A 16,525-nucleotide genomic window follows, 5' to 3' on the forward strand; every position below is an offset into this window, starting at 1 on the left:
ACGGGTATGAAGCAATGCGGCCGCAGCGGCTGGTGGCCACCTGCTCAAAGTCCCAGCATGCTTATCAGACCCCCTGGCAGCGAGAGAGCAAGAGAGCAAACAGAGGCCCTGCCATGACAAACAAGCCGGGAGATTTCCACAAGATCAGGGAAAAGTGAGGCCAAATAAACCAAACCAGGCCCCTTTAGTCTCGAGCATCCAAAGCACGTCAGATCAGCTCCCACGGGACGGCCAAAGAGAAAGCCAGAATGTGACACCTCAGCACAAATTGTTAGCACTTCCTCTGGGGATTCGGGGAAACTTAGATTATCTCCCATGAGATTAACTGTACTTTTATAGGTTTCTAAATACTGTTAGTGTTTGGTAAAGAGATTAGGGAATTTGTTGAATTAAACTTAGGCACATACCTTTTGTGCTACGGACACGAATGATACCTTTAACTGTGCGGTTTGTTGTGGACAGATGCGATAGTACAAGGGTGTCCAAACTTGGTCCTGGTGGGCCAACTTAACTCAAAAGACCTGCCTGGAAGTTTCTAGTATTGCCTAGTATGAGCTTGATTAGCTAGTTCAGGGGTGTGTAATTGGGGTTGGAGCCAAACTCTGCAGGACAGTGGCCCTCCAGGAGCAGGATTAAGGTGCGTTCATGAAATTTCAGAGAAATATCGCTGGCAAAAAAGCATAAATTGTCCATAGTGAAGAGATGTATGAAGCACAGCTCACACAGAAGTCACTTTCAAACCAAGCAGCTTTCTGTTGGTCAATGTGGCGAATTCATGTGACCAAATTGAACATCCCACCCTGCAAAAACTCATTTCTGGGAGATGGAACAACACTCCCCCCACCATAATGACCGTGATCAGTTGACTTAACTTAAAAAAAAGTGAGGAAACCCATTGCCTTAAAATTATTAAGTTAATAAACTTCATGCGTAATTGAAAAAATTAAGTTATGTGGAAGTTCACATAACTTAATATTTTCAATTACGCATTAAGTTTTTTTTACAGTGTATTATATTCATTCAAATAAGCCACCAAACACTAGTTCGTTCATAGTATTCATGCACCGAACATGAACGTGATGTAGTTGAGTGTGACGAAAAAAGAGGCGAGGGTCTCCACAAAATCTGAACGCAAGTGTTCCCCGAAGACGCATTTGAAACGCAATACTACCAGGTGTAACGGTAATGCGTCTTGGCTGATCACTTGTGATCGGTTTACCGAAAACGCATCTTAATACCAGGTGGAAACAGGCTTTCCTCTCGCCCGCTCGATTTCCGGGATATTGTAGGATCATTTGTGGGCATCAGGGACCTGCTAGCAATATGCGGGAGACTCTCGGACCAACTTGAAAATGGGCGAAACTCACGCGAAACTTCCTATTAGAATGACTGGATTTCGCCCGTGGAATTTCACCGAGCAACGGAAAATGTGACCTCAACTTTAGCAATCGGACTCACAAATTTCACCTGCCAGATTAAATGGAAGAAAAAAATCATCAAAATCGTAAACAGTTTACTCTCTCTTTTGGCTTGGACCTTTAGCAGCACCCTAAAACACTTCAGAAAATAATGATCTATTTTGTTTCTTATATAAACTGCATTAACTGTATAAAATACTCCAACAGAAGGGAAACATCCAACATCAACTAATATTTGCCAGCCTGACAGAGATGAAGTGTGCATACCAGCGTATGAACAGATGTCCACAGAAGACGACTCAAAGCTCACTGCCTGATGGCACCATTGAAGCGCACTTCAAACCTCACCTGTAGTTTCCCGACTAGCCACACTGATCCACATCCAGGAGGTCAAAAGATTTCAGATGGGATTTATTTTCCTTTTACCTCCTCCTCATCTTTTTTTTCTCCTATCCTCGTATTTATGCAAATGTGATTGTGGGCCGCGTACTTGCAGCCTGCCTTTAGTTGTAAATAAATCATTCGTCTCATTCTGTTCATTAATGGGCACTCAAGGAGATTCTATTAATCTGTTCATTAGGGCACTTCAAAAACAACAAAAAAAATACTTATTAAAAGCAGTTCCAGCTGCGTAAGCTCGTTACTCTTGCCTTAACAATGCTTGTGGCACTTTACCAAAACCATGTGGGATAAAGAAAAAAAGCTCATATTTGGCAATTTGGACTCTATTCTATTATCACCGGTCAACCCTTTCAGGCAGTGATGAATAAATATTACTTTTGGATATGCAACGAGACATATTTGCACATCATTTACATTAAAAAGGAAAAAAAGAGTCTGGAATTCTTTGCACATAATCACTTTAAATTCATTTGGAAATTTCCGCAATGCCGTTGAGGGTCTAAGGATCTTCTTTGGGAGCACTGCGGGGGGGCTCAGCAATTGATCGCTACATTGATCTAGCAATGCCTGAATGACCGAAAGGAATTAAATTGGTTTCTTGGAGGATATGCATTTTTTATCATAAGAGAGAAAGTAAAAGCTCTGATTTTGAAAAATAGGAAGTGCAGCTCATGAAAAAACGCAATAAAAATCGGAGTTTTAGGTGTTTTAGATGAGCACACCTTTTGTATCTGGAGTATGCAAGAAGAATTTGTGAATTGTGAGATTTCAGTGCAGGTCAACAGATTTGATCTTTAATCGCTGCTTATTCAGTCAGTTGAACAAAAGCTGTCTGAGATTCCTAATGTAATGCCTCTAGACTGAAATCAATAAGTGTGTTTTTCTTTGGCTGACCTCCAGGTATTTTTCCAGCACCTTACACGACCTGCTCATCTAGATAAACATTAACACCCGATTGCAATCTGATTTTTACATGTCGTGATTATACAGCTGAATTTACAATCTGTGAGTTTGCCGTGAGTATTGAGTTTATTCGCGGGATCCATGGTGGGAAAAAAACACTAATCACAAAAGCTTTATGACAGTGTAAAACATTGAAGTACAGCATATTTCGCCAATGTTGCTGGTGTTTTTGGTGGTATACTGCCCGGTATATTATGATTTTAAAACACAATGGGCCTCATTCATTAAACTTAAAGGATTAGTTCACTTTTTAAAAAACTTTTGCTGATAATTTACTCACCCCCATGTCATCCAAGATGTCCATGTCTTTCTTTCTTCAGTCGAAAAGAAATTAATGTTTTTGATGAAAACATTCCAGGATTTTTCTCCATATAATGGACTTCAATGGTAGCCAAACGGTTCAAGGTCTAAATGACCGTTTCAGTTCAGCTTCAAAGGGCTTTATACGATACCAGACGATGAATAAGGGTCTTATCTAGAGAAACGATCTGTCATTTCAAAAATAAAAATAAAAGTTAAAGTGTTATAGGCACAAATGCTCGCCTTGCGAACTCTCCTGTTCGAATTCGTTCATCAAAATGAACGAATCTTTTTTCGAGTCATTGACTCGTTCATCAAAATGAACGAATCTTTTTTCGAGTCATTGACTCAAAAAAAGATTTGTTCATTTACTACATACCAATAACTGGAACAATCGGTTATCGGTGCCGATTAATCGGCAAAACCAATTTACCAGTCGACCTCTATAGATTTGTTTCGTTCAATTCAGCATTAGATTTAAAAAAAATTATAATTAAAGATAGCAGAAATATTTTTACAAACGATTTACACAGAAAAACTTTAACATTTGATAGCCATTGTATATTAAACCTACAAAGTCACTAGCTCCAGTGTTAAAGGACATAGCTTGCCTGTTGTAAGTGCTCATCAGAGCCGAGTTACACATAGCTGTGACAGTGCAAAGGGAAGCGAGCTGACATGGAAACAGCGGTGTCAGACGCACTTTAAAAGGTCAGAGATGCCTTCTCTGCCCATCTGACGTGTGTCTGGCAGCGGCCCCAGTCTGCTGTGTCTTCCCCTGCTTTGACTCGTCTGTTTGATGACCCAAATGCGCCAGGCAAAAGAGGCTCATGTGGCGACAAGGCCTTTGATGAGAACGCCTGTCAAAAAAAAAAGACCAAATGACAGGTTTCTTTGTAGAACGGGCATGTTTGACTTGCTGGCAGATACATGAGATGTGTTAACAATGCCAAATGCATATATTGGCTTCTTGGGCTTAAAAATCCGTCCTAGTATTTGAACCTGGAGAATTTATATTAGAAATTAGGTCATATAGTATTGACCGCACTGTAAATCAGTTGATATAAGGGCAGTGATGCCAAACAAGAAGAGATTTGATTGGTTTTCTGAGGCTTTTGCTTTGCCGGATTTGGAAATACATTCTTTAAATTGATTTTGCAGCATTGTTGTGACTATGAGAGCAGAACAAACTAGAATCACGAGCAGTCAAAACAATCCGAAACAGATATCGATGGAGTCTCCCAAAGCAGTAGAGGCATTTCATTCACGTTATCGCTGCCTTGAGAAACCGCAAGTATTATTTTCACGTCCTTAGCTGACTCGCTGTCCTCACAGGACTTCATAATCGTTACGTTTCAATACATTTCTGTAATTTAATGACCTTTGTATAAACATTTTACATGGGTGATTTGGGAATCAAAACCGTTTCATATGTAGTTCTTCGAATGCCTGCACAGAAACAGCAGGTTGAAGAATAGTCAGACATGGACTCATTTTCAGTACTTTTCCTCATTCTTGCCAACATCGGACTCAAAGAGCTCTTTTCACCTCTATGTTTAATAATTGACCGAGGGAGCCATGAGAACCAAGCAGGGTGACAATGAATGCGTTGTTGGAGCTGTTCACTTCCCATCCGAGAGCATCTCAGCGTACGTGCTCCTAACTGTGCTACACTGAACATGCTACTTAATCATGAGGGATAAATGAAGCCGTATCGCTCGACAAACAGATTAATTAACAGAAAACTGTGACATTCGGCGAAGTTCACACGAGAATGACCTATTGCGACCTAAAGACCAATATTGATTTCACACTGGTTGTCCGAATTACAAACGGCGAGACACCAGTGTCAAAGTTTGAAATAACACTCAAATGACAAATGGACACGTCGTCTGACTGAACAACAACTTTTGTGACTTAAAAACAACGTGAAACGGCATTTGCAACCCATTTTAATTCTATATTGTGGCATATTTCCGATATTAAATGAGAAATTTGAACATTTGAGATTATGAAAAGTTTCTTTATGACATGGGTGTTGGGGCGGAGTTAAACAATAAGAGGGCTTGATGACATCAGCCGAATAGGGAAGTTGTTTCAGGACTTTTTCCCTCTCAAAAAATAGGCTTTGATTAAGTGTTTATTATGTGACTGGGAGCAAGTTATAGGGTCCATTTTTATTCACTAACTTTTAATTTGCTAAAATATTTATTCAGATTAGGACAATTGCTACAGGACAAACACAAAAAGGTTTAAATCCGCCAAGTATTTAGCATTTCAAGGCCCGGTTTTACAGACAGGGTTTAGATTAAGCCAGGATTAGGCCTTAGTTCAATTAGGACATTTTATAAATGTGCATTGGAAAAAAAAAACAGGTGTTCATCTTGAGACAAAACAATGGCACTTTAAAGTTGCATTCAGTTAACACAGCTCAAACATGCATTTTAGTCTGAGATTATGCTTAAGCCTCATCTGTGAAAAAGTTAATTTAAGGTTAAATTCAAAACTGAAGTGTGTTGAATGTTCACCTACTTGAAAAAGTTGTAATTTACCCAAATTACACGCATTATCTACGCATTCTTACACATTTGTTGGTCTCTCCTCAGGTTGACGACCAAATGAAGCTTCTCCAGAACTGTTGGAGTGAACTCCTCATCCTGGACCACGTTTTCCGTCAGGTGATGCACGCCAAAGAGGGCTCCATCCTCTTGGTGACAGGGCAACAGGTGAGTGTACGCTCCAGTCTCCATTCCTCCCCCTAGATCTCATCAAGCCTTTTTGCCAGTGTGGATCAACATCCTTTAAAGCGTATCGACTGCCCCAGCCACTCCATTAAAAATAGATTATGCTTAGATATAAACTAATGTGGCCAGAATAATCAATTGTACACTTCTTGTCAAGTGCGTGGTGAACGAATAAATAAAATGGTTGGTTAAGCATGCACGAGTCATCGTGGTGAAGAAGGGATGAGAGACACAGAGAGAGACGGACGAGGAGGGAAAAGCAGAAGAAGATATGTATGATTTACCTCAGTCGTCTCTGAGGAACAGCGCTGGACGGACGCCTCAGGCTCAGCTGAAGTTTTCTGCACACGAGGACCTTTAATTCTGTCTCCGGCTCCAGCACATCCACACACACACTTCCAGAAGATGTTTAAACTGCTTATAAATAAATATGCTTCTGTCTGCCTGTCAGTAAGGCATGAGTTTAATTTTTTATTCTATATTTTCCCTCCTCCCTCTCCTGCTCAACAAAGTGATCTCCAACTGTAGTGACAGCTCAAACACAGGGACTCGTGAACTCCAAACAGTTTTGAAACAGAAGTGAATTGTAGGTGATAAATGATATGATAAATATGACCGAGATATGGAGAGATCATCTAAGGATAAGAGCAAAGTTGGAGAACTGATATCTGTTACTTTTCATAGCCGTGACCTAGTGCCGTGACACATGCTCTGGTAAAGTTTACAGCGAACAATGCCAGTTCGAATCCAGCTCCTGACATGATTTCCATCAAGTCAACTATAAGAAAGAAAAAAAAAAAAAATTAGACAATTGTTTAAAGTGAAACATTAATGGGAACAGATCTCAACAATGTCTCACATTGGAGATACCAAAGTTTGCAATTAAAAAATCTGAACTCAAACATTTTTAATCAAAGTCTCCCAAGACCAAACTATATGCTATCTGTATTCATTGTATAGCTCTATACTTTTTCCAATGTAAGAGCACAACTGAAAACAGACTCAAAGTCTATTTGAGGTCATAATTTGATTCGTTTGGTTGGTGTGAAAGCGGTTTCTAGCCTCCTGAGCCATGGAAGAGCAACCTCTGAGCAATACGATCTGAGCAGGTGTGTGATGTGCCACATCTGGAGATCTCTGAGAGCTCACTGTGCTCACTGTCTTTGATTTGTCTGGATTGCGAGTGCTCTGCGTAGCGTCTCTCTCTGTGTTTGATTAGCGAGGTCTGACGGAGGGCTGGGGGCAGGGTGGGTGGAGGACCTTGTTTGCATATTTTGCCTAATGAACAGCTGGTGCTGAAAAAAAGCCTTTGGGGAGGGAGAAGGCAAAGACTCAAACAGTTCATTACTTCCTATTATTCCAGATCAGACTACTGACAGCCCGGCCACACAACACACTCGCGCATGAACACCGGCTGGATTTATGCATAACAAACAAACGCTCTGCCAGTTGCGAAAGGAATATTGTAAATCAGTGGAATATAACTTCAGACGGCCCTTCAGTGTACTGGCTATTAGTAGAAATAAATTATTAGATACATAGATTTGCATTTTTTTGGGCTATTTGCTACAAGATGCTCTTAAAGTAGTTAAAAAAAAGTATAAATATATATAAATTATTTATATAATAAAATGTAAGAAGTCAATTTTTTTACATGGAGTACAATATATTCCTCAGGATTTAAATATATATAAAAAACGAAATATCTACATACATAAAAAATGTCCGTCCGTCGTCTTGTTTGAGGGCATTTGTGTCATTGTTTCTCCCTAGTGTTGATATGGCAGCAAAGCACTGTGTGGGATCAGTCCTAAAATGCCTGCGACACATGACACTACATGGGCGACTTTCCAATATGTCACAGACATACATCTCCCCCTCCTCTCCTTTTTGTGCCGTCTCTCGCACTGAAGGTCCCAGGCCTTCAGAAGTACCCAAATTATCATAATCATATTCATACAGCGCTCAGTATTTTCAGCTTTCACTGATATTTACAATGTCCGAATGAATTAGAGAATATTACTACAAACTGCTTGCCAAGTGTCGTGTCAACACTCATTATGGAACGAAAATGTTACACCTTGTTCAAATCACATAAATTTGACTTTTTTTTGCAGGTTCTCCCCTCTGAATTTTCATAGTCTGTATTTTAAAAATATTGATAATATTATTTAAATATGTATAACTTTGTATTATTTCTTAGTGTCAATTTGTGATCCCATCCCGCTACTTTTACTTTTATCTGGTTACTAACGCTTGGGGCACTTGGTGAAATCCCAGTTAATTGACAACTTCAGTAGCTTCATATGGGCTTCGAAGAGATATTCACGAAAAACAGCCGGTGAGAAATGCACAATTCTCCAGCCAGGACTTAAAAAAAATTCCACTCATCATATTTACACAATAAATAAATTCCAAACCGCCCGCGTTTTTAATTGCAAATCCAGCTCAGAGGGAGCTCTCCTTACGCTTAGGAGGCCCGTAGTCTACCTTCTTCCAGAAACCCTGGCGCAGTCAATTATGGTAATGAATTGTCAATAAATATAAAAATTTAATATGGCCTGCTTACAGTGAGTGGCAGCTAAGGACTTGCCTCCAAGACAAATTTGCTGCTGCTGCAGATATTAAGTGCACCTGAAAGGGGAGGAGAGGGCCACGGGGGTCCCGCGCAGGGTTCGGCCCGGTAGCCTGAGGGACCTCCAGGGGCCCCCCGCTCACTCACGCCTCGCCAACCCCCACCGCCCTCGTCTGGTGCGGGGCGCTGAGGTCCGAGGGTCTGGGCACCAGGGATGGAGAAACGTGCAGCTCTTCCCCGTTCGGTTTGATGCTGATTATCATTCAGACCTCGGCCCAGCGCACTGTCCCTGCTGTGTGGAGAGGAGCCTGGGAAGGAAAGAAAGAGGCGTATGAAACGTAGAGCTGCCAGAGCTGGTTACATGCTTACCTCAGCCGGCGCTAAAAAACTCAGACTTGCAAGGTGGTGCCAAGTGCCGTCTGGCTCCAGTTTGCTTGAACTTTTAAACTAAAAGGACTAGAATAGAAATAGAAATTTAATTTTTGATGAACAAGGCTGAAACTCTTCCTAAAACATTCCCAACAACTCTTTTTTTGTCATAAAATATGTGAGTCTCCAAACAACTATGAGCACATCTTCTCAAAAATAAATTTAGGAATTGATAGCACTTCCATTTATGATCCATTTCCCTAAAGTTCTAAATAAGTAATTCAATAATTGCCTCAAATTGGCATGCTCTTGGGGCGAGGCTGTCTGTTTGTCCAAACAATGGTAGACAGGAAGCGTGTTCTAAAAACCTGTTGGAAAACAATCTTTCTTTTAATGTCACAATGATGACGTACGTTTCTAACTTGGCATTAAATGACAGCAACAGTGTTTCTAATACAACAGCTGAGGGAATGAAGGAAAATTTGATTACCGTAATCAATCTTTCGGGTTTTTTTTCTTTATTTGGAGAGTGATTGAAACAGTAGTGGCGTGGAACGGAAAAATCCTATTTGTTTGGGTTTCCGTTCACCACTATATAAGTTCACCCGACTTTTGCTTCTGAGAACCCTGGTAATGTGAAAAGGGTCCATCTTCAAATTATTATTTGCAATTATATTAATTGTAGTGTCTGTACCTGAGATGTTTTAACCCTTCAGAGATCTGCCACGTTGCTTGTGGTCAAACCTCTATTGTTTGTGTGTGTGAACACTGTTGCCCCTTCTCTTTAGGTGGATTACGCCCTAATTGCCTCCCAAGCCGGTGCCACACTCAACAACCTCCTGAGTCACGCGCAGGAGATGGTGAGCAAACTGCGATCCCTCCAGCTGGACCAGAGGGAGTTCGTCTGCCTCAAGTTCCTGGTGCTGTTCAGCTTGGGTGAGTAAAGAGAAAGGGATGGAGGGGTGGAGGGAAGCGGGCTACGGCCTCTGTGCATTCTCCAAATCTCACTTGCTTGCTTGCTTCCAAGGTTCTTGAGGGACCTTGAGATAAGCCACAAGACCGCTTCCTCTTGTATGATAAGACCATCATTATGAATGCCACCATCTCATACCCTATCCAGCCGACTTTGCTTTACCATTGATGCCAGACTAATCAGGTCTGTCTAAAACTGTTATTCTCTGAAAATCGTGTAGCTCAGAAATCTTATTCGCTCATCAATACATTACGTCACTCTTTATACAATACGTCACTAGTTATGCTTTCATCTAAGTTGCAGATTCAATTTTTGCACAAAAAAAATCAGTATATTGCTGAAACACTCTACAAATAAAGCCTTGTGTCAATGTATTCAAAAGAAAAATGTTGATGGAAAATTGGGCCAAAATTGAAATTAAATTGAATAAACTGGGGTTTAGAGGGCAAAAAAAAAAAAAAAAAAAATCTACATTTTTGGAATTTCCTAAATCCAATTTTTGGGATGAGTTTTTGATTATTTTTTTTCAGTGAATATATTCGTACAGTGTGTTTCCAGCATACTTTGTGCATAAAACAATTACCATTTTGTATTTGCATTTTGGAAATTTGATTTTCATCCTGCAATATTTATGCAATATCCTAAAACTTGCATAAAATATGTAAATAAAAACCTGGCTAATTACAATAAATGATGTTTGACGTTAGTTGTCTTAACCTGCCATGTTTGAATCATGACAGAATTTACATTTTTGGGTGAATGAATTATTATTATTAATTATTAAATTAAAGAAATATCTGATTTAAATCAAAATCAGATGATAGATACCATTCGCTTGCTGCACTTACTGTAAGTGCTACACGAATTCTAGTTACAACTTACAAAACCAAGGCCGCTTTATTGGAGTTAAGAAAATCAGGAGGTCATTTCCTCCAAAGTTGTGGATGCTGAGTGCATCCAGTTTTGCTTTTAAAACTGTCAGTAACCTTCAAAGCTTCGCTTCTGTTAGCCTGCTAGCTTTACATTGAAGCGATCGGAGGTTCCACGGCTTACAGGTCAAGGCAACTCTTGCAGCCAATTCACAAAAGACACAGGTCTACACCATGAAAGACCAACATGAAAAAACAGAACAGGGTGTCTGTTTGGCCCCGTAAGAACATGGAATATTAATACATCCGCTTCAACATCATCATATCAGTCGCGACTGTACCATCCTGTGGTTCCAGAAAAGAGAATACGATGAGCAGAGGGTAGCGTGTGTACTTTGAACTCTAGCTGCTCCGTTTGCTGAATCCCTGAACTACCTGAAACCATGAAGCCAGGCGTAAGCATCCACGCCAGCTCCCCCGCCACACCTAGAGAAGATTCCTCACATCTCACCCAGACCAAAGAGCAGCACTGAGGACACATCAAACTCCAGACCTCTCAGCCTTGCTGTGTTTATGTTGATCTGCAGGTTAGCGTAGCTGAGGTTTTGTGGTTGTGGTTTGGGGGGAATCTGGAGTGTTGGTGTAAATAATTTGTCGGAAACATCATCCATAATAAAACTCTCACCTGAGGGGAGTGTATCGCCCCAGGCACTGCCCCGTGCTAGCAGCTAGCCCCACCCATGCTGTGTGCCAGGCCCTGGGAGACTAAAAGACTAAGAACTAAGCCTAGAGATCAAAGATGGCTCCGATTAATAGTATCCTCTGGGTGAGGGGTGGTGCGGCGGGGGGCTCTATGTACAGACAAGTGCATGGATGAAAAAAACACTTTGCCAGTTGCTATTGAGAAGCCAGTCAGAGGTTAATTAAATGAAGCATGAAAATCCCCATGGTGCCTTATGAAAACTACTGGAATTATGGGAACTTATCTTCTCTCCGTCTCAGCCCACTGCTCACTCGTCAACCCTTTATAAGCATGTTTCCACTGTGGAAAATGTGGATTTTTGCACCATATCTAGTAAACGTACGTCATCAAGGTGTCCAAACACATTCCTTCAATGTTTCTACAATGTTCCTTGTTAAACATACACTGTAAAAAGTTATATGATCAATAAGTTGACAACATATGTTTTTACATTGCTTTAAATCCTCAAAATAAGTTAAGCAATTTTCAACTCTTTTACAAGTCACAGTATACAAGATTCAACTAATTCTTTAAGCCAGTTTAATGTAATTTAAGTTCAAATGACTTAATTATCTAAGTTGATTGTACTTAAAAATTGAGTTGTGAAATCTGCGGGGGAGATATTTTGCCCTGGTGCGAAATTTTCAATTGTAATAAAATAAATGCATGTAAAAAAATCATACATTTAAAATGAGAAATGTTATATTTAAATTCATTCAAAATATATTGGTATAAACTTTTGTGTTCAGGCCAGTGTGGCAGCTCTTGTCGTGATACTACAGTTTCATCCTTTATGAAGCCTGTTTTAAAAAAATAAAATAAAGCTTAAAACAGAATCAGTTATCAGGTAAATGTGCTGTTAAGCCCAAGGCCACACACACAAGGTGAGCAATTGTAGTTCTTCTGGCCTCCATGACATCAAAACATCAAATCCACTGGATCAGCCCTTTTACACTCTTTAAACGTAGTGTCTCTGTATTGCATTTACAAATGAAGCCTGTTAACGGAAATCAAAATCGCATTTACTCACGCCGTTCCACTCCCCACTGCTCTAAGTTAGTGTCTGTTCACACTCAGCATGGCCAAACCATCGCAATTTGTCACTGTCGGGACAGCCCAGGGGGCTCTTTGTAAAGCTAAGTGTCAATAAAGAGGAGGAGAGACATGAGTTGACCCGGGAGCAGTCACTTGTCTCCTCGATTTCGCCGGCTCGTCGAGAGGACCGATTGCAGTCAGCCGATCACTTCTCACGCTTTTCCGGCAGACGAAGCGTCTCTATCTTTCCCGCTGTCAGTCTCCATGTGTTGAATAGGTGCTTGGGCTCTAGCAGGAGCTGAAGGCTTTATCAATGGTTAAATAATTACGACCAAGACATTGATTTCCTCAATAGCAGGAAAGGCGCTGAAGGGTGAAAGATGTTCTTGTGGAGTTTAAGGGGGGGTAGAGACGATCGTAGAGGCCACTTCTGAGTCGAATGCCAACATTTCAGATGGAGACACATCTACGATTGTCTCGCCCACAATAAACATCTTACTAACATTTTACTAGCTATCTTTAAATGCCATATTAAAATGGTGGTAGTTACTGAAAAATGATGACACGTAACGTCAACTCAAGCACTCAACCAGCATTGTAGGAACAATTTTAGGTCAAATGGTGGAACTCATGAATAGACGTTCCCCGAAAAATATTTTTTTTATCATATTCACCCTCATGTCTTTCTAAACCCGTCTTTCTTTCTTCCGCAAAACACCAAAGTAGTAGTTTTTGTTTTTTTGTCCATACAGTCAAGTGGGGTTCAATGTTGTCGATTTGGACCCCATTGAGTTTCATTGTAAGGATAATAACTGATGAGATATTCTTCAAAAGTCACCCAGGTTTGGAATGACATGAGGATGATTTTGGGGTGAACTATCCCTTAAAGACATTGGGCATTGAACAGTGTTAATCTTTACACAGTTATTTTGTAGATTTCACTAGTGGCTCAACGGATCACAAAACTCACAATTTGGGTCATATTATGGTTTTTGAGTCACAGATCAGATCATTTTTCAGATCAGCAAGAAATATTATAGATAAATACAATATAACAAAGTTAAACAAAGTAAGGTGTAACATTTCTGTACCTAAATACTACAGTTACACGGTGTAACTGTAGTATTTAGGTACAGAAATGTAATAATTGGGCCTAAATGTAAAATAACACTACAGTGTTCACTCTATAAATTTAATATAGATCATATTTGTTCTTTTGTAAGCTGTGTTTTGTTGTTTGATTTACATTACTGATGGACAGCAGGAGGAATTTATAGGCTGCTGTCACTTTAAGACCTAACGCAGGGATCCAATATAATGATACACATCTGATTTCTTTCGGATATAACTGAGTAAAAAGTTATATGATCAATAAGTTGACAACATATGTTTTTACATTGCTTTAAATCCTCAAAATAAGTTAAGCAATTTTCAACTGTTTTACAAGTCACAGTATACAAGATTCAACTCATTCTTTAAGCCAGTTTAATGTAATTTAAGTTCAAATGACTTAAACATCCAAGTTGATTGTACTTAAAAATTGAGTTGTGAAATCTGTGTCGCGCGAAATTTCCAATTGTATTAAAATAAATGCATGTAAAAAAATCATACATTTAAAATGAGAAATGTTATATTTGAATTCATTCAAAATATATTTGTATAAACTTTTGTGTTCAGGCCAGTGTGGCAGCTCTTGTCGTGATACTACAGTTTCATCCTTTATGAAGCCTGTTTTAAAAAAATAAAATAAAGTTTAAAACAGAATCAGTTATCAGGTAAATGTGCTGTTAAGCCCAAGGCCACACACACAAGGTGAGCAATTGGTGTCCTTCGGGCCTCCATGACATCCAAACATCGAATCCACTGGATCAGCCCTCTTACGCTCTGTGTTTACGAGAATACATGCCTAGACGGGTATTTTAACATCATTTTGTGTGTTTGTGTCCTTTCAAGTGCAAGGAGATGCAAAAGAGGAATCAATTAGTTGCCCGCGCGCTTTCTGAAATGCCCGAGATTTCACAACGAATTCTTTCCGCGATTTTGCCACGTTGACCGACAGACAACGGCTTGGTCTGAAATTGACTTCTGTGTGAGCGGTGCTTTGTGCATTGCAACACTATTGACAACTGACCCTTTTTATCATGAAATGAATCATTCATCAGATTCATCAGATGCCTTAAAATGGCATCCGATTTTAGAAATGAAACCAAATTTTCAAAAACGTTAAATATTAAACTAATCAAAATATGCAAACTTGTATTTTCATCAACAGTATTTTTCAATTTGAATGATTGACATCTCGTCAAAATGTGTTATCCACCCATGGCAACAACACTCGACTATGAGATGGGATGCATCTCAAGTCCCTGAGGCTTGGCTCTGGGGGTCTCGTCCAAACACCTCTGAACAACACACCATACAGTCACGGCACGCAGCTCTTTCCCCTTTACTCTTGCTTTAAAGCAGCAAAAAAGGCTGTTCCCACATAGGTAAGCTCTAATTAAGCCAGCCCGTCTTGTTTCCTTGATCTGAATCGATACGTCTACCCTTGTGCAAAGAGAGGGGAGATCAGTAATGCATGCGCAAAGACTCATAACAGGTGCAAATATTAATTTCCTGAAACAGACCAAATAATTTGGAAGTCGGTTGGGATTGATTAACATTCGAGGGCTGGGACGGTTAAATATTTACGCCTTGGAGACCCCTGGCCGGGGCCAAATAATGGTGCATAAAACTGCAGCTATGTCTTAATTAAATGCAAGATAATAGGGGCAGGTTTTTCTTGTGAGCCAAGCAGTTTGGCACTGACGGGCTGTAAGTCATGTGGAAGATGTGAGGCCCGGGTCTAATCAATACACATATAAAGCAAGTGCATGTGTGCGCGGACACCCTTTGCAAACACATTGATGTGGCCGTGCACGTGTAGAATGTGTACGAAGACGTTTGTTTTCAGTGATTTGTGACAGTGTGCGGCAGCCCTTCCCCGATCTGACCGCTCACTTAACGTGTTCGCTTGTTGTTGTCACCAAACACGCTCAAAGGTGAAAAACCTTCCAATCAATCCTGAGTGCTCTGATATTTTACAAATCTTGAGCAGAGGAGGAAGTAGCCCATGCAATGACCCTAATATTTAAGGGTTATTTCTTTTGCCCACTGTCCTTTCATTCCACGCGACAGAAATCAAAAGCCTCACTTCTGCCGCTTCGGCAAAAGGCAGTCGATGAAACGGCACCCTCATTAGGAGCCTTAAGAGGCTTTCAGACTTTATCAGGCTTTAAAAGCCGCTGATATCTGTCGACACGGTGCAACACAGTGGGCTCTTGCTTTTAAAGGATGGCACTTTACCTTTAGCCCCACTAGCTTTTGTCACGCATTCAGTCAGTTCGCCGAATTCCGGCCATTCCGCTCTGATTTCGACACTTTGCTTGTGTGTCACGGCTGCAATTAGCTTTTATCTCTTTGCTTTTTGTTCTTTATCTGTTACTACACATTAGTTTATGATTATCTTTAAATTGCAAACAACTTTATGTGCGATTGCCGATCGTTAGCTATTAGCATCGTTATCTGAATGTCTACAAACGCTTCAGATAAGTAACGTCGCCAAGTGTTATGTAGGGATTGGAATCTACATCTATATTACTCTTGATAAAGTCAAGATGAACTCTTTTTGGGTGTATTACTCCTGACAGATAGTAGTTTCCCATTGTGATTTTATCGTTATATTTGAAGCTCAAATCTATAATCAAATTTGAGCACAGACTTTTTAATTTCAGTTTCTGTTGAATGGATTCAAGTATGGTAAAATGTGGTGAATGGTATTAAGAGAGTACTACGCTACAACAGCATTTTAAAGTCATGTTTAAAAAAAAAAGAGGAAAATTTGAGAAAAGATTTGAGAAAATAGGCATTTACGAGAATAACATTCGAAAGTAATATTCTGTGTATAAATTCGAAATTATGAGAAGTAATCCATGTTTAATTTTTTTAGAATAATTATTTTAGCGTGGCAGTAAAATGTCCCCATTACACTGGTATTTAGAATCCTTTATTTATTATTATATTGAGAAATATATATATTTTTAAGTCTCTTAACTTTGTGCTTTTGTTGTTGTATTAGTTTTGATTTAATATTTTG

At 39.8% G+C, this 16,525-nt stretch overlaps 1 protein-coding gene across 2 annotated transcripts in view; it reads left to right on the forward strand.

Annotated features, from left to right (window-relative positions):
• nr5a2 (nuclear receptor subfamily 5, group A, member 2) overlaps positions 1-16,525 on the forward strand; it is a 54,684-nt gene that overhangs the window by 27,378 nt on the left and 10,781 nt on the right. For both annotated transcript variants that reach the window (XM_056236823.1, XM_056236822.1), the window contains exons 5-6: positions 5,690-5,809; positions 9,560-9,707. In XM_056236823.1, the coding sequence (XP_056092798.1) occupies positions 5,690-5,809; positions 9,560-9,707 (268 nt within the window). The remainder of the gene's footprint in view (positions 1-5,689; positions 5,810-9,559; positions 9,708-16,525) is intronic.

Source organism: Rhinichthys klamathensis, unplaced genomic scaffold, assembly GCF_029890125.1.
Source record: "Rhinichthys klamathensis goyatoka isolate OS25496 unplaced genomic scaffold, OSU_Roscu_1.1 h1tg000467l_1, whole genome shotgun sequence".
NCBI classification, from domain to species: domain Eukaryota; kingdom Metazoa; phylum Chordata; class Actinopteri; order Cypriniformes; family Leuciscidae; genus Rhinichthys; species Rhinichthys klamathensis.